An 18921-nucleotide genomic window follows, 5' to 3' on the forward strand; every position below is an offset into this window, starting at 1 on the left:
CGACGGGACGTAAAAAAACCAATCAATCAATCGTATGACATTGGTCTCAGGAACCCGACTATGTTCGGCGATCATCGTTCCCATGTCCGAGTAACGACAGTAGTATAACGCGTCCCGATAGGGAGTTCAACTGAGTGCACTTTTTATGCAAATGAGGTCAAGTAAGGGCGTTTTTGATTGGTCAAGCGGTGTTGGGGTCAACGGAGTGCACTAGGACGGGGTCAACCCCAGCAGGGGTTGTAGAGCGGGTGAATAGACTGGGCTATGGCCGCTGGTCTATGATGCGGTACTTTCGCTTTGAGTTCCTGGAATGAGTTCCTGCTATTTTTCTGAAAATCGGTATAAAATCCAGTGAAATCCTGTGTATTAAATCTAAAAGAATAACAGTGTATTAAATCTAAAAGAATAACACAAGGTTTTAAGTTGACATGTTTATTAAAGAACAATAGTACAATCCCCAGAGGTGGCACGGTCCCTAGTTTTACCCAGCGCTGTCTACAGGTAATATATATATAAAGCGGCGCGCGGTGCATTGGGTGTCACTTTCGACATCATGTCAGACAAGTTACCTACTGGACTTCCACGGAGTTATATTGAACAGCGATTGAGATTTTTGAATGATCAGCTGAACAGACAACGGCAGCGTGAATTACAACTCCGCAGAGAGAATCAACGACGACTACAGTATTTACAGCGGGGAGGGGGAAAAAAGAAACTCATTTCGGATTATTACAAAATTCAACTGGAACGAGGACGTCAATCACGGAAATTTAAAGTCAAGGAAAATGTCTACAATGTTGCTTTCAAACCTATTCCAGAGAAAGAAAATACAACCTTCATTCGTCGGCTCTTCCGGGATATGTTAAAAAATGTGAAACAGGAAATGCAGTGCAATCCCAATGATTATCTACGTTTAAATATTCGGCACCCGTCTCTGGATTCAGCTATTTGGTACGAATTTACGCAGTCCAATCAGCTCAACGAGGACAAAATTCTGAACAAAATAGAATCCGTCCAGCAATCTAAAAAGGAATTCCTAATCACCGACGGGGCAGTGCAGATGGATTTTTTCCATGTCAAATATCCACAAGGCAGCGGGTGCACTAAGAAAAAACATCTACACGTGGATAAGGAGAAATTCAAAACCTCTAAGAGAGCGATCGTTCGCATTCAAAATCCTGAGGATTCTCTCTGCTTGTCCCGGGCTATTGTGGTAGCACGTCTACACAGCCAGAAATCAAACGACCCGGCATGGGAAACGAAATGGTTACGCATGAGAAAAGGGGATTTCAAAACGCTCGACCAGAAACGAGAAGCGATAGCCTTGATGGAACAAGCTGGGTGTGTTATGAACCACCCGTGTGGGCCGCGTGAATGGGAGCAATTACAACACGCGCTCGCCCCACAGTATCGATTGAAAATATTTCAATTCAAAACGAATACAACTCGTTTACGACTGGAACCTATTTACAAAGGACCGGGGCACGGGACTTGTTTGAATATCCTGCTGGATAACGAGCATTACGATGCCATTGTGTCTATGGCTGGAGTGACGGAAAACGGATACTATTGCGATTATTGCGATGTTGGTTACAGTCACATTGAAGATCATCGGACCGTCTGTCCTCATCGATGCTCATTTTGTTTAGCCGATACCCCCTGTACCCCGGACGGGACTCAGACGAATTGCCCTCATTGTAAGGGATTTTTCAGAAATGCAGCTTGTTACCAGAACCATTTAAAACCTTACAGCAGTAATACAACAACCACGGTCTGCAGTTTAATGGGGCGGTGTAACCAGTGTCAGAAATGGATGTCCAAGCAATTATTAAAACGCCACGCGTGTGGGGGTCAAACCGAATGCCGCATCTGTCACAAAGTCGTCACCATGCCTCATCACTGTTTTGTACAGACGAAACCCAAACCTAAGAAAGAAAAAGAAGAAGAAGAGGAGTTGAAAATATACATTTATTACGATTTCGAATGCAGTCAGGAAAACGGTATTCACATTCCCAATTTATGCGTGGCAGAACGTGTGTGTCAACATTGCGACAGTGTGGATATCGACAAGCCCTGTTCTCATTGTGAAGGATTCGGATCACAACGCCGCTTCCTATTTCAAGGACCCGACACGTTAAAACAGTTTATGGAATGGCTCTTACAGAGCGAGACCGATGAGCAAGGCCATGTGGAACTCAAACACGATGAAGCCACCATCATTGCCCACAATTTCAAAGGATACGATGGGCAGTTTATTTTGAATTACCTGGTTCACACGGCGTGTATCAAACCCACCGTCATCCTGAACGGCAGTAAAATCTTATCCATGCAAGTCTTGGGGTTGAGATTCATCGATTCTTACAACTTTCTACCCTTTGCTCTTGCCAAGATGCCCTCTGCTTTCGGATTAACGGAATTGAAAAAAGGCTATTTCCCGCACTTTTTCAACACGACAGAGAACCAGCAGTATGTGGGTCCTTACCCGGCCGCTCATTTCTACAATCCTGACGATATGTCCACCGCCAATCGTGAAGCCTTCTATACTTGGTACCATCAACAAGAGGGCAAAGTCTTTGATTTCCAGAAAGAATTCTTAGCTTACTGCATCTCGGATGTGGATATTTTACGCCGGTGTTGTGCCCATTTCAAGTCCACCCTGTTTGATCTGGTGGAAGTAGACCCCTTTCAAGAATCCATCACGTTTGCCAGCACGGCTAATTTAGCCTACCGACGAGGATTCATGGTTGAAAATACCATCGCCATCATTCCCAATATGGGCTACCGGCCAGCACGACGATATTCAGCTAAAGCTTGTCGATGGTTCGCCTGGCTAGAACATCAACATCACTGCATACGACATGCTAGAAATGGGGGCGAAGTCACGCTTGGACCCTATACAGTAGATGGATATGATGAGGAATCTCGTATCGTGTACGAATTCTATGGCTGTTACTGGCACGGCTGTCCCACCTGTTTCCCGAATCTGTTGACTGACATGCATCCTCATCGTGTTCAGCATACGTATCAAGACCTCTACCTGGACACCTTAAAACGAACCAGTGCTTTAGAAGACCAAGGCTATACAGTCGTGAGCATATGGGAACACGAGTTTGATCGTCAGACCCAGACCAATCCCGACTTACAGGAATTTTTACAAGGAGTCGATATACAAGATCCTTTGAATCCCCGTGACGCTTTGTACGGAGGCCGGACCAATGCTACACGACTGTATTGTGAGGAGGGTGACATGCGATACGTGGATGTCTGTTCCCTGTACCCGTACGTGTTGAAATACAAGCCATTTCCCGTCCAACATCCCCAAGTCATCACCAGCCATTTCACCGATGTCAGAGACTATTTCGGGCTCATTCGTTGTCGTGTCCTCCCACCCCGAGAGCTGTATCACCCCGTATTACCTTACAAGACCGGGGGTAAATTACTCTTTCCCTTATGCCGCACCTGTGCGGAACAGCGCAACTTAGGATCCGACGAGCGGTGCCAGCACACCGATTCTGAACGCAGTCTCACGGGCACCTGGGTGACCACCGAACTTCACAAAGCATTAGATCTAGGCTATCGTCTCGACCGCATTTACGAAGTTTGGCATTTTGAGAAAACCAGTGACCACTTATTTCGAGCGTATATCAACACCTTTTTGAAAATTAAACAAGAAGCTTCCGGATTCCCCGAGGATTGTCAAACAGCCCAACAGCAGCAACATTACATTGAGGAAATTCAGCAACGAGAAGGCATTGCCATGAATCCGGCAGACATCCAGAAAAATCCGGTCCGAAGAACCATTGCCAAACTCTTTTTAAATTGTTTGTGGGGAAAATTTGCTCAACGATTACAATTACCCAAATCCCTGTATCTCACGGAAGAAGAAGAATTACAACAGAAATTACAAGATGCCACTTTAGAAGTCAAAGGCATCGAACTCTTAGAAAATCGTGAACGCCCCGAATGTGATATGATGCTGATCAATTATCAGGAGAAAGAAGAATTTTTAGAAGACTGTCCCTTTGGAAACGTGGTGCTGGCGTGTTTTACAACAGCTCATGCTCGTTTACATTTGTACGAGACGTTACAGCCTTTGGGAGAGCGTGTCTTATACTTTGACACGGATAGTATCATCTATCAGCACGACGAGACCCAGTTCAATCCGACCATTATCAACAGTTTAGGCGGCTGGACCGATGAATTGGGTGGAGATCGTATCATCAAGTACATGTCGGGCGGGCCCAAAAATTATGCATACGAGACCCAGGGGGGAAAATCTGTCTGCAAAGTCAAAGGATTGACACTCAATTATCGTGCCTCTAGAGTCGTGTCTCTCGATACGTTGGAAAAAATGTTAAAAGGAGAAGAAGAAGAAGTCCATGTCAGCTATCCGCACTTTATTCAACGAACCCGCCAACATGATGTGCGAACCATTCCTCTGGTGAAGAAATACCGCATGGTGTATGATAAACGTCAACGTATTCATAACTATGACACGCTGCCTTACGGGTATTAAAAAGGACATGCTAGAGAAAACCATCAGTCGGCAAAATGACGGACTACGAATCACTACATAACCCGGGTACACCACGTTATGCTCTACTGTCAGATCGAGTAACGTCGTTTGAAAATGCTCCCGAACACTTGCAGAACCTATTACCTACCATTGCAGAAGCGGGATACTTTTACAAAGGGTACGGGGATAACACGTGCTGTTTTTATTGCAACTTTGGACTTCACCATTGGGGAGCTGTCGACAATCCTTGGATACAACATGCTTATTGGTATCCTCACTGTCCTTACCTGAAGTGTAATAAGGGTAAACAATGGGTACGACAAGCCTTCAATGCCTATGCCCGCGCTAAAGACAGTGGTTGCGATTGGGAAGGCTTACCCTTAGACGCGGCAGGGAATCCATTGTGTACCCAGAAATGTCACATTTGTTTAGAACGAGACTTGAGAATTGCTTTTTTACCTTGTGGTCATTTATGTACTTGTGCTATATGTGCTACGGGACTGAAACAATGTCCTATTTGTAGACATAGTGTTGAGCAAGCTGTACGTATTTTTATTTGTTAATAAATATGTATGATCCCATGAACTTGTGTCATTTATCAAGATGTATACCTACGAGACACTTGAACCTTTTCAGTTGAAACATGAATTTACCATGGTGGTGGCTGGACCCTCTAAATCGGGTAAAACAGAATTTGTCAAGCAACTGGTGCAAAATACACAGTGGATTGCACCGCCTCCCGAAAAGATAGTATGGTGTTATCGAGAATGGCAGTCCGCGTACGAATCCTTACAGGACAAGGTCACTTTTATCCGCAATATACCTCAAGACGATGAGCAGATAGTGGCGGATCTCAGTACGCGTCATCTACTCATTTTTGATGATATGATGGGAGGTAAAGCCATCGAATCGATTGTCGACTGGTTTACGCGCAAAGCGCATCATCGCAATACCAGTGTCATTTATATCACACAAAATCTGTTTGATCGAGCAGTACAACATCGTACCATCAGTCTGAATGCTCACTATCTCGTGCTGTTTAAAAATCCTCGAGATAAATCTCAGATTGGGGTGTTAAGTCGGCAATTACAAATGCCGCATTTACTTCCAGCCTATGAGGACGCCACCCGTGTACCTCACGGGTATTTACTAGTGGACTTGAGTCCTCAGACGTCGGACGATTTAAGATTAAGAAGTCAACTCTTTACCAACTTGGCTGTGCACATGCCCCCGAGAGTATAAATAATGTCACATCATGGGCAGGTGTATCATTCGAAAGACAGTCTTCATCATGGGTAGACCTTCCGCGAAGAGTAAATTAGTCAAAACGTTACGCCGTTTACAACGGGAACGGGATCCCGTTCAACGGAGCCATCTCATTGAATTAGGACGTAGAGCCTTACTCAACTGGTTTGCGATGGGCGCTCGAAATTTATTGCGAGGCGTCTTACCAGGCAATAAAATCACTCAGCGGTTCATTCAATCCCATCGCCAAGACTTGAGTGTCATTGCCGATAAGAAGTCCAATGAAGAAGAGCGTAAAAAAGCCATTTTGAAACGAGGAGGCGCCGGATTCTTAGGAGGGACCATTATCCGTCATTTATTCAAATGGGAAACAGGCCGTAGGCCCCGTGGGGGACAACCCAAGAAAACCAAGAAACCACGGGCTAAGAAAGCTAAAAAATCGCCTCAGAGAATTCCTAAACTCATTATTCGCTTACCTAAGAAGACACCTAAGAAATCCCCTAAGAAGTCCCCTAAGAAGACACCTCTCAGGATGAAGAATCCGTTTCCCAATTGGGCTCCAAAGAAAACCCCTCTCATTGTGAAGATGCCGTTTCCCAAGGCCACTCCCCCCAAGGCCACTAAAACGTTAGCCAATCTGAAAGCCGGATTAGCTCAAAAGAAAATGGAACGACCCATGCATGGACCTATAGGAAGTTCCAGAACCAGTGATACTGCTCTACCGAGTTTTGCTCATACCTTTGGAAGCATGAAATTTCAACCCTTAACCACCTCAACACCGGTTCAGGTGCAAAAGAAATATAAATGTAAATTTTGCCCTCTGGTCTTCAATGCGAGAGAGAACCGCAATCGTCACGAAGAGACCGTCCATCACAAGCGTTTTGATCCTAAACATCCGAGTGCCATTGTCCTGGACTAGGTATAAAAAGGAGGGGGAAGGGGCCCCACCCTTCATTACCATGGCTCATACGAAGAAGTGTGAATGTCGATTACGACCTCATTTACCGCTCTTGCAGACGTTAGCGGCTCCTCACTATTCCAGCAAATTAAAGACAGAGGTGTTGAAACATTGTTCCAATGACTGCATTTTAAAGATTTGTGAGATTGTGTACAATCTATTAAAAGGGGTGATTCCTCTCAATCCTACTCAGAAGCGACAACTGGGTCGAAAGAAACACATCTTAAGACGCTTAGTCCGGACTCAACCCGTGAAAAAACGACGAGGTATACTCATCCACCAAAAAGGATTGGGTTCGTTTGTGTGTGGCAAGATTTGTAAGAAATCATGAGTCGAAAAATGGTATTGGTACCGGAAGCGATGCTCAACGAATTAAAAGGCAAATTACCTAAACCTCCCGAATTTACCTCGACTATTGGTTTACGCAGTGATTTGGACGAGATTGAACATCGAGATGATTTAACCGAGAAAGAAAAAGTGGGGTTGTACGGGCATCAACTTCATCGCTATCGTCAATATTTACAACAAGCTCGACATCCCAACCCAGCCACTCGGCCCTCCCCAACCAGTGCAGCCAGTGCCACCTCACCACCCACAACCGCCGCAGCACCCGATGACTTGGAGGAACAGATTATCAAAAGCGTCAATAAACCGGGTCGAAAGAAAGCAGGTTTATTACTCGATCATCTCAAGAAATCCAAAGTGGTGACTTGGAATAAAGAAGGAGAAATCAGCTATAGAGGACGCAGGGTTCCCGATTCCAATATTGTGGATTTAATGACCGAAGCCCAACGACAAAGACCCTTAAGACATCGTGATCCCCCCACGGGATTAGAGGAATTTGCTCAAGCGTTAAAAGAGACTCATGCTCCCAAAGGATATGTGAACAATCGGGATGTTATAAAAGCCATGGACAAACCAGGGAAAATCAGTACGCCTAGACCTCTAGAGGAAGAGGAGAGCGGATTTCAAGAAATCTCGGGTTTTGACCAATCGTTCTATGAAACTCCCAGACGAATGATGACCCCTAAAAATATCTGGGAGGCCAGTAAAAAGACATCACGTGAAATTGGAAAATGGTTAAATCTACCATGAAAGCAGAACAGATCTTACAGCGACTGTATTACGATCCCAAGACAGGGTATGGGGGAGTCCAGGCGTTGTATCGTCAAGTGCGTCAATTAGGACACAAGATTACCCTGTCTCAAATTCGAGAATGGGTGAAAGCTCAAGATACCTATACCTTGCATAAACCGATACGGAGGAAATTCAAGCGACGACAAACACGAGTGACGGATATGGATGAACAATGGCAATTAGATTTAGCCGATGTCTCCAGCTTGAAACAAGACAATAATGGGTATACGTTTTTATTATGTGCCATTGACGTGCTGTCTAAATATGCCTGGGTCGTGCCTTTAAAACAGAAAACGGGTAAAGAAATGATACGAGGCTTACGAGGGATTTTTCGAGAGGGACGTCGCCCCGTCCGCATTCAGTCCGATCAAGGAAAAGAATTTACCAATAAAGAATTTCGTCAAGCCTTCAAATCCATTCATTTCTTTACGACCCGTAATGCCGAAACCAAAGCCAGTATTGTGGAACGTTTTCAACGCACGCTGAAAGCACGCATGTGGCGGTATTTTACACGTCATAAAACACGACGGTATGTCGATGTCTTGGGGGATCTGGTGTATGGTTACAATCATACCTATCATCGCAGTATCCGGCGAGCTCCTGCTCAAGTCAATGCCAAGAATGTCTTGACCGTATGGAAAACCTTGTATGGAAAACAGAGTGCCGATACCGCGAGTCGCTTGCAAGTGGGGGATCGTGTACGCATTAGTAAAGCCAAACGTACGTTTGAAAAAGGATATTTACCGAATTGGACCAAAGAGCTGTTTACCATCTCTAGAAAAGTGCCAGGACGAAACGTCTATCGCATTCAAGATGATCACGGGGAAGAATTAGAAGGAACGTTTTACGAGAAGGAATTACAACAAGTGATTAAAGACGATGATGTCTATGAAGTGGAAGAAATCTTAGGGTATAAAAAGCGGCGTGTGGGAAAAAAAGTCATTTCAGAAGTCAAAGTGCGTTGGAAAGGATATCCTCCCAGTTTTGATTCATGGATTCCGCAAGCGGATCTCATTCGGCCATGACCAACCAGTGGACTTTCTTGGGTGAAAAAGTCCCTCGAGCAGAAATTGTGTATTTTGCACAATTATTCCTGTGTTTAACCATCATTATCACCTCGGTCGTCATGTTAGCCTTAGGCGATCCCAATCGCGATTTTTGGATGGTCACCTTAAGTTCTTTGGTGGGCTACGTCATGCCTAGTCCACAAATGACGTTAGCGAGCCCGAGTATAAAACAGGAACGATCTTCTTCAGATTCATCAGTTCACCATGGCTAACACACAGTACGCCTGGAAACAAGAGGGAAAGAAAACGGCATGGTTTGCGGATAAGCAGATGTGTTTGATGCATTGTAAACAACACAAAACGTCCACACATCCTGTGTACTTGTACAAACGTATACTGATACCTCACGGATGGTCAGCCTTTATCATGAAGACCAAGTATCAAGAGTTTCGCTGGAAAGTCAAAGCCTTCTGGGGATTGATGGGACGACAAGACGAATCCGATTGGACCTTAAATGAGAGTCCTTGGTTTGACCATTCCGAGGACTGTCTCCGACATTTCAAAGACATGATCAATGAAGGTTATGATGTAGCCGATTGCTGGGGAACCCGACACTATCTGGTGATGCGACGACGCTTAGTCCCGAGACGAACACTAGAGTTGGAAGACTCGGATGCGTTGATGTGGGGTGGTGGTGGCCGCGATCAAGAAGAATGACATGTAAAATTGTGTATTAACATTATGTTGTATGTTGTTTCAAATAAAAAATTGTGAAAAAACAAAACGGTTTTGTGTATAAATAGAGAAGGAAACAGAGACAGGGGTTCATTTAAGACATCATGGCTGGAGGAGAAGGGTTTTACATGACTCTGTTGAGTGATGGGTCGATGGAATCGTTTCCGACGAATACGACTGCTCAATTTAAAACGTTATTGCCACACACCATGGACTTAACGGATGGAGCATGGGAAGTCGGATTGACCGAAATGATGTACTCCGCCAACTTACAAAACGTATCGGATAGCGAGGCTTATGTGGACGTTCTCATTCCAGATCCGTATACGCAACATGTCCAAGATCCCAACACTTATAAATGGGAAAGATTTAAGACAGAGAATATGGGCAAAGTCACGATGGCCAGGTGTGAGGTGGTGGTCCCCTGGGATCTGACGCCATGGTCCCATCTCTTTGCGGGAGGGGATAGTTTATTTCCCTTCGATATCATTCGCATTCACTTTCGACCCGGAGCTTATACACAACCTTTGGCGTTAATCAATGAAATCAACGCAGCCTTAAGGAGAACCCTGTGGAAAGTATGGACCGAGTTAGGGAATCCTAACGACGAGGGGAACAACCAGATCTTAGTGTATCACCCCGAGTACGATCGTGTCGAGTATCAGTTTAATGGGAAAGCACTGAGATCCACCCCCATGTGCATTCGTTTCCCTACGCCCTTAGCGTACAAGCTAGGTCTGGATAGTGACAAAATGATCCTGGGCCAAGAAACCATGACGAAATGGATCAACGTGAATTACTTGGGGAACACGACCATGGATGTCTACGACAATCTGAAAGCCATGTATGTGTATTGTGACATTGTGGATCCTCAAGTGGTGGGCACCAACAAATTGAAATTATTGAGAGTCGTCCCCTGTACGGCTCAATACGACGATCGACAACAAGCCCGTTGGGAACCGATTCGAGCCGAATATTTGAAACTGAGTAAGAAATATTTCGATACCATTGAGGTACACATCATGAATTCTTTAGGGCGTCCTATGGGGTTTTTAAATGGGCGCTCCTTAGTCAAACTTCATTTCCGCAAAGTGTATTGAAAGATGAAGTACCATCGAGGAGTCAGACGCCAGAAAGGACACGGAATCTGGTTTCTCATTCCGTGGATTGCCAATGCCATTGTGGGTCAAGCGGGGCAAGGAAAGAAGAGAAAGAGACGGCGTAAAAAGTATAAAAAGCGGGTGTAACCCCTAACGAAGTTCATTTACATCAAGATGCACTACCATAAAGGTTTAATACGGCAGCAGGGTCACGGGCTTGGAGCCCTGCTGGGAATAGCCAGCAAAGTGGCGGGTCCCCTGATCAGTGGATTATTAGGTGGAGCCCCCGCACAACAGCAACAACAACAACAACGTCCTGTCTATCAAGAGAGATATTATGATTACGACCGCCCTTATCGCTCTTATCGGAGGAGACGACGTAGAAGCCATCCAACAGAAGAATATGATCCAGAATCTGAAAAGCAGAAGGGAAAAGGATTTTTCACCGATTTACTCAAATCGGGGGCTAAAAGTGCCTTAAAGGCTGCTGCTAAAACAGGGATGGATGTGTTAGATAATAAACGATCCCTCAAAGACGCTCTCAAGACACACGGTGCCCAAGCCCTGAAAGAGACAGCAGGGTATGCCCGTAGGCGAAGATCTCGAAAAGCCCCATCCAAACGAGGAAGAAAAGCACGCACAGGAATACTCAGGAAGCCTGGAACCACGACCCTCAAAAGAAAACAGGTGGGAAAACAGGTGGGAATACAGGAAGGAAAAGGATTTGTTAAAAGAAAACAACGTATCTTAGCTCGGGGAGGGCCTCATAAGAGACCTAGGAAGCAACCTAGGAAGCGATCTAGGAAGGGAGGTAGGAAGCTAGTGAAAAGGGGTAAGCCAAAACGCTCTCTGGATATTTTCGACTGAGAACCCTATAAAAAGGGAGTGAGAAGGAGACCAGAACACATTTGATCCCAGTTCACGCTGAGTAACACATCGTTCCAATATGATGCACAGAGAATCTTGCGCTTGTGGTACCAGCAGTTTAGAACTGTTTAAAGTGCCCCCGACCAACGTCACTTTAGAAGATTCGAAATGGATGGAATATTACCCCATTTCCAGTACCCTCAACTCGGATACGGCTCCGATTGAATTTGAAATCAAAGGACAAGGAGATGAATATCTGGATTTATCCCAAACTTATCTCCAGATGGTCTGTAAATTCACGAAAGCCAATGGAACGAATCTCGCAGGAGGCCATTCGACCTCGACCCCCGTGAATAACATTCTCCATTCCTTGTTCAGTGAAATCGATGTCAGTCTCAATGGAAAAGTCATTACCCCGGGGACGGATACTTATCCCTACAAAGCGTATCTGGAGAAATTGTTGTCTTATGCACCCAAGACTCTGGAAACCCAGATGAGAGCCTGTAGCTTGTGGGAAAAAGATACGGCAGGACATATGGATGAGGTCAAATTAGAAGCTCTGGCTCAAACTCCTGTGGAATTTGCAGTAGTGAATAACAAAGTCAACATCGCGGCCGTCATCCCGACTCCCGAGTATCCGGATGATTCCAAGAATGTAGGGTTGAGAAAACGTCACGAGAAGATTACAGACAGTAAGGAGATCGTGTTGATGGATCGATTACATCTGGATTTGTTTGAGCAAGAGAAATGTCTCCCTAATGGCTTGGATGTCCGTCTCAGATTCAATCGCGCTCGACCCCAGTTCTACATGATGACCGCTGCCGGGAGTAGTGGGAAAGTGGCCATTCAAAGTATGATCTTGTGGGTGAGGAAAGTCAAACCTGTGCCGAGTATCATTAATCTCATCAATCAGCAACTGAGTACTCAAACGGCGAAATATCCATTGAGACGAGTGGAAGTGAAAACCTTCACCATTCCTAGTGGCACCCAATCTAAAATCACCGATCATCTGTTTCAAGGACAGATGCCTAAACTGATCGTGTTGGGCTTTGTGGACAATGCGGCTTTTAATGGGGATAATACCAGAAACCCCTTTCATTTCCAAAATGAGAGAGTCAAGAAATTAGAAATCAGTATCAATGGAGAAATGATGGAAACCCGACCTTTGGAACCTAATTTCACCGACGATCAGTACCTGAGATCGTATTTGAGTCTGTACAAAGGCTTGGGAAAATTAGGTCAGGACTGGGCTCCGGACATTACCCTGGAAGAGTATAAAAACGGTTACACCCTCTGGTGTGTGGATTTCACGAAAGATCAAGAAGCCCAGACGGATAAATTTCATCTCATACAGACGGGGAACTTGAGAGTGGAAGTGCAATTTGCCGCCAACGTAGCCAGGACCTTAAACTGTGTGGTGTATGCCGTGTTCGACAATCTGCTAGAAATCAACAAACAACGAGAAGTCAGCATCGATTACTAAGAGAGAGATGGATACTCAACAATTGAGAGATGTTTTACAACGAGATTTAGGACCGGCGTTTGCCGGTGTGTATCCTCGAGATGTCATACCTGAGCTGTTACCTCATCACAAAGCCATCGTGGTGAATACAGACCCTCACGATCGCCCTGGAGCGCATTGGGTCTGTTTGTATTTGAGTAGCCCTACCGTCGAATATTTTGATTCTTACGGATTACCTCCCAGCCATAAAGACATCCAAGACTTTATTCAACGCCACGGAGAGACTTGGATTCATAACACCCATTGTTATCAAGATTTGAATACGGATGTCTGTGGACAATACTGTGTGTATTTTTTACATCAACGCCATCGCCATAGAAGCACCGTACGAGAATGGTTACTTCCCTGGAAAGGCACGGCCTTACAACGCGATCGTTTTGTGGCGGATTGGTTTAAAGAGACCTTCCGTAAACCGAGAACCCATCAAGGACAAACTTGTCAATGTCAAAGACTGAATGTATTGTAAACTATGTTATTGTTATTGTTCATAGTTGGAGTTTAATAAAACGTTGGAAAAAAAAAAAAAAAAATTTTCTTGTCATTGTAATCAACCATGTCTTTTCAAAAAGAATGGGTAGCCCTGAAAAGGGCTGTTTTCTTTCTCTCTCTGTTCTTGGTCTTTTCTCTTCTTCTTCTTCTCTCTTCTCCTTCTTCTCCTTCTCTTCTTCTCTTCTCCTTCTCTTCTTTTCTTCTCGGTCCCCCTCACTGTCTGTTCTTCTTCTTCTTTCTTCTCTTCTTTTTCTGCTCCTCCGGGGGTTGCTCGTGGTCAAACACAAAAACGGGCAACCACCCGTGTTTAAAAAACAATCTCCCCGGAGGCCGTTGCACCACTTCTAACTCTGCGTCCCAGTTTTCCTCTGGCGGGGGCAGATCCTGGCTCATGGGCGGTGGGGGAAGAGCCTCCCGTGAGGCCGGCGGGGCAATCTCTGCCTCCCAATCCTCCTCCCATTTGATACAATAATCATTCACTGTAGGGTCTGGTCCTACTCTGCGGCTCATGGTTCTGGTTCCTTTAAAAAATCGGAATGCCCGATTTTGACGTTGCGCTCGGTTTAAAAAGGCGAGAGCGCGGACGTCCTCGAAAACATCCCCTACCTCAGATGGCTGACGTCATGTTGATGACTCATCAAAAAACACTATATAAATAGGTCACTTGTTACCATTTTTCTCAATCATGTCGTTTGAACGGTACGCGGATGATGAGAAAGATGTACTAGTGTGTGGGTATTGCCGAGGACCTTGGAGCACTTGTGGCTGTTTTCATTATAAAAAAGAAAACATCCTGGGCAAACAGAAGTGGATAGAGAGATTGGCAGAGCTGACGTATTATCCCTTTGTCTATAAATGTTGTGGTCACACTAGAGAACCCTGGCTAGAGTGTAAGTGTCCGCAGCATTGTACCATCACCCCTGAAGAAGAAATAGTGCATAAGGACTGTACCTGTGAGATCTGTCAGGAGTTTAGAGAGCGCTGGACTCAGAGAAAGTTTGATCCCCGCCTGTTTCAACATTGTCCTTACAGTCAAGAACCCTGGTCAACGTGTACCTGTGAGACCTGTCAACCAGCATGTCGGTGACGGATCTACGAGGAGATGTATTATCTCTACCTTGGGTGGATGCTATTGTACAACAATGTAACTGTTTAACGGTGAAACCTCATGGATTAGCCGGAGGCAATTGGACTCATTATAGACAATGGATTTGTGACTTTGCTTATCAGTATCATAAACATGTTTACATTGTCAAGAAAATGTAACTTTACTATAGCTTTATTCTAGCTATTACTTGTGTTAATAAAAACTTTTTTTTTTAAAACAAACTTGTGTGTTTCTTGATTTTTGCCATAAAAAGTGTCTTTTCAAAAAAGTTGGTGGCCCTGAAAAGGGCCGTTTGGTCCTAAGGACCGACTTTCATTCCCTGCTTCCGGTAAACCGGCATAACGGGCACCGTCCCCGGGTGTGTCGCCGCTCCTGTAACTCTTCCACGCACGAGCAGCAAGCTGGGCGCTGCCCACATCCCCTACACGTAATTCCAGAGTGTACCCTGTCTTGCCAGCAGACAGGACACTTAAACCAGATGGGAACCGCCCTATCTGCCCAGCCAGGGACAGTCATAGGGTGGTTCGTCGGGGGATGAGTTGCCACCGGTGCGTGGGTTGGTCTCGGTGGTGGCGGAGTCCTCCCTGCAAACCGGATGGTAGGTGGTGGGGGTCTTGCAGGGGCTGCCGGTCTCGGTGGTGATGACGTGGCTGCCACCAACAGCGACGGACTCTGGGCTGGACTGGGAGGTGGTGCGGGGGACGGTGACCGCGGTGAATACTCCACCGGTGACGCTGGTGAGTCGCTCATCGGCACCGGGCTGTATTCCACTGGTGCCGATGGGATCGCTGGTGGTGGTGTTGTAGGCGTCGCCGGGGAGTAAGGTGGTGGTGGTGAGGGTGGCTGTGGGGCCCGTCGGCGCGGTCTCGTGGCCGTGGAGATTCGAGCGGTGCGGCGGCGGGGTGCCCTCCCTTCATACTCGGCCCGCACCCGGCAGATGATCTCACGGACCCCACTCTGGTCGAAAGGGGAGAAGGTGCTCAGGTCGTTCTCAGAACGCACGACCCAATTCTCCCCTACCCGTTCCTCAGCCACCACTAGGAGCCGGTACCGGAATCCAGGCAAGGTCTGGAAATTGTAGAGCGGGTCTCTTCTTGTAGCCATTCTTCTTTCTTCTTTAAAATCCTTCAAAAATCTTCTATAACTGTGCTGGATCACCAGTGAAGCGAACTGGCGAGTGCACCGGTATATATCGGGAAAGCGCGGACCTCCTCGAAAACATCCCTCGCTTCGGAGACGAAGCCAAGATGGTGGCCGTCAAAATGGCGGATTTGTGCTTTCGAGTAGAGAGTTTTTTCTCATTGTCTTTTTCTAGACATTCGATATCTGTGCAAGGTAGATTTAATCTGATAGATTCTGAGACGGCGAATGCGTTAAACTTATTTTTATTTTGCTACGTCGCATAGTTTTCAAAGAAACAGCGGTTAAAGAGGTCGAGTCGAGGTTCAATGTTTCTTCACCCCCTCTTTAAAAATTTATTTCTCGACCATGTACATCCCTAAAAACATCTCATAAGGTCTATTCGATAGAAAACACCTTATTTGATTCGATTTTCACTCTACCTTTAGGATTTTCTGGATTCCTCAACAAATAAACCCTTCTCTGAGAGACTCAACCAAACACAGCTTTCGTGTAAACAATTTTATTCATGTCACATATTTCAAATACATAACTCCCACACACAACACCAATTCACATGTCTTTTTAAAATAGGGTCCAACATTTTTTCCATTTCTCGAATCCTGCGTTGAAATCGATAGCGATCAGCGGCTACAGTCATCCAGATACTTGTCCGGTCTTCTTCGGGTAACAGATGCACTTCATTTTGATCCAGATTAAAAGTCACACGTTTAACTTGACGTACATCTCTCGAAGACATCGTAGTCTGATTTTCTCGATTTCTGCTCTGTCTGTGGGTCGAATTCGTTTCAATTCCTGGCCCATTAAATGAATCAGTACTAAGGCTTGCGGGGTGATCCGGTTCTCGATCAAATACTGACAGAGACATGGATAGTCCTTTAAGCTGATGGGAAATAATTCTTCTCGCATATAGTGTAACACAAATTCAAACTGCCCAGAATGAATGTCTGTGAGATAATCCAATACATAAACTATCGCTTTCTCTGTGATGTGGTCACTGCTGGCCATCCTCCGGGAATAAATGAAATGAATTAAGTTCTTCACACTTTATGTATACTTCTCGGAGCCAGTCCTTGGTGATACTTTCAATCTCGGCGGTTTTTTCAGGCATGCGTTTCTTGAATTCCTCCCCCAGGACATAAATTAACATCAATCCCGCATCGTTATAGAGATTGATGTACACATGGTTCCGTAGATCTGTATATTCGTCCAGAGTCATTGGAAACACCCCCGCTATCAGATAATTTTTAACAGCTTGAAACACCGTATCGTCTTGCATTTTCTCCACCCATTCTAATGCATGGTTATGCGCTTTTTCTGCGATGTTGTCACTGCTGGCCATCCTCCAGGAATAAAGGAAAAGAAAACGGTTAGGTTTTTTTATACACCTTTTCCAGCCAGTGATCGGTAATCGCTACAATCGCCCCAGTCTTCTCAGGTTCCCGTCGTCTAAATTCTTGGTCCATGTTATAAATCATGATCAATCCAGACTCTCTGTTCAGGTTGTCGGCTATATGCTTGCAAACGCTGGAATATTCATATAAGGTCATAGGAAATTCCCAAAAGATCAACAACTTCATGGCGAATTTATATCTCAACGGCTGTTTTTCTTTCCAGTCCTTGATACACTGTAATGCAGCGCTACGAGCGTTGTTCACCGATTCTTTGTAGTCCTCGAAATGCTGTAATACAGCGGTAAGAACGTTGTTGGTCAATTCAGCCATGATGATCAAAATGAAAAAATTCCAAAACGTTCTTGTTTTATAACAGGCCAGCCATTCCTTTCATACGAATCAGTTCCACGAATCCTTTTTGTAGACAATCGCGTAAGATCCGATCAATGTCACTCATCTGGTCTGGAAGATTCTGTTTCAATTCCTCAGCATACAAATAAATCATGAGTAAACGTCCCGTATTGGTATTCTCCGCTAATGAATCAGCAATCCGTTGAAAACTATGTACATTTCTGACCTCCGGTGACATCTGTTGTACAAATTGACGAGCATTTTGAATGTGAGGATTATGTAAGGCCACGTTCATACATTGTAGTACATAACTATATCCATTTATTCTCGTAGTAGCACTGCCGCCCATAGTAAATAACGAACGTTCAGAAAACACCTGTATTTATAGGTAAAGGTTATGCATCACGTGATCAAACACCTGCACCACGTGATCAAACACCTGTACGTCAGCTGGTTTTTCTACAGTCATTCTTGTCTGACCTTCAGTCATGGATACACGGAGAATTTTAAGAGCGAGACGCCGCGGCCAGGGAATACAACCAGTAGAGAATTTAACCATAGTAGAAGATTATGTAGACGAGATGGAGATCTGGGATAATTTAGTACAGAGATGTCGCCATCGATTACGCTGGGGCCGATCTAAAAATTGGTGTTTTGACTATGTATTGCGGTCACATGAAACAGTGGAGGATATTTACCTGCGTTTAAGTGACATGTACCTGAAAAATTCCCCCCTCATACAGTACATGATTTACCAGTTTTACACGTTATTGAACGGCACTCAAAAAGTATCGGGATTTATTCGACTGGAGAAACCACGTTACCGGAGAAGTGTATGGGTATTGTTTTGGGATGCACACTGGATGTGGGAAACCGTCGAAGAGATACGTTTCCCCGGGAGAAGAGCTCGACAATTAGTACAACACATTATATCCGAAGATCATGACTTACACGTGTATATAGAAGAACCTGCGTATGAAGCCGGCCATTTTTAAAAATAAAAACTTCATGCACAGCCCTTTTTAGGGCTACTTTAAACACCAATATAAGTTCCATTCCACTAAAGTCAATGTGTACCAATGGGCACTAGCACGCGCTGGTCGCGAGAAACCGGCTTTTCAAGTTCAATTAGTGCACTAGCACGCGCTGGTCGCGCGATGTTCTAGCTGAAACCGGTTTTTCCAGAAAAAGATGATGCAACCACGTGCTCCCCACGTGCCCCTCACGAGACAGAATAGTCTAGACATTTTGCTGGCTATAAAAGCGGAGCCCCAGTGTCAGTCCTCATTCGATCTTCAATCACCTTCCAGAAGACATGGCTCAGAAACAACTAGAATTTGTGGACAAAGCTC

The 18921-nt window shown here is 45.1% G+C and overlaps 3 protein-coding genes across 3 annotated transcripts; 2 read left to right on the top strand and 1 right to left on the bottom strand.

Annotated features, from left to right (window-relative positions):
• Positions 1–4551: 4551 nt before the first annotated feature.
• Positions 4552–5758, top strand: LOC130050478 (death-associated inhibitor of apoptosis 1-like). The gene is made up of 3 exons (XM_056150668.1): positions 4552–4830; positions 5153–5372; positions 5628–5758. Exons 1-3 carry the CDS (start codon positions 4552–4554, stop codon positions 5756–5758), a joined length of 630 nt encoding a protein of 209 aa, XP_056006643.1.
• A 5886-nt stretch (positions 5759–11644) lies between these two features.
• On the top strand, positions 11645–13048 carry LOC130050479 (uncharacterized protein F54H12.2-like). Its single transcript, XM_056150669.1, has 2 exons — positions 11645–12679; positions 12809–13048. The coding sequence occupies exons 1-2, from the start codon at positions 11645–11647 to the stop codon at positions 13046–13048; spliced, it is 1275 nt and encodes a 424-aa protein (XP_056006644.1).
• Positions 13049–14996: 1948 nt separating this feature from the next.
• Positions 14997–15788, bottom strand: LOC130050480 (uncharacterized). The gene has a single exon (XM_056150670.1). The coding sequence runs from the start codon at positions 15786–15788 to the stop codon at positions 14997–14999; it is 792 nt and encodes a 263-aa protein (XP_056006645.1).
• Positions 15789–18921: the final 3133 nt, after the last annotated feature.

The sequence above is a fragment of the Ostrea edulis genome, chromosome 9 (assembly GCF_947568905.1).
Source record: "Ostrea edulis chromosome 9, xbOstEdul1.1, whole genome shotgun sequence".
Classification (NCBI taxonomy): Eukaryota; Metazoa; Mollusca; class Bivalvia; order Ostreida; family Ostreidae; genus Ostrea; species Ostrea edulis.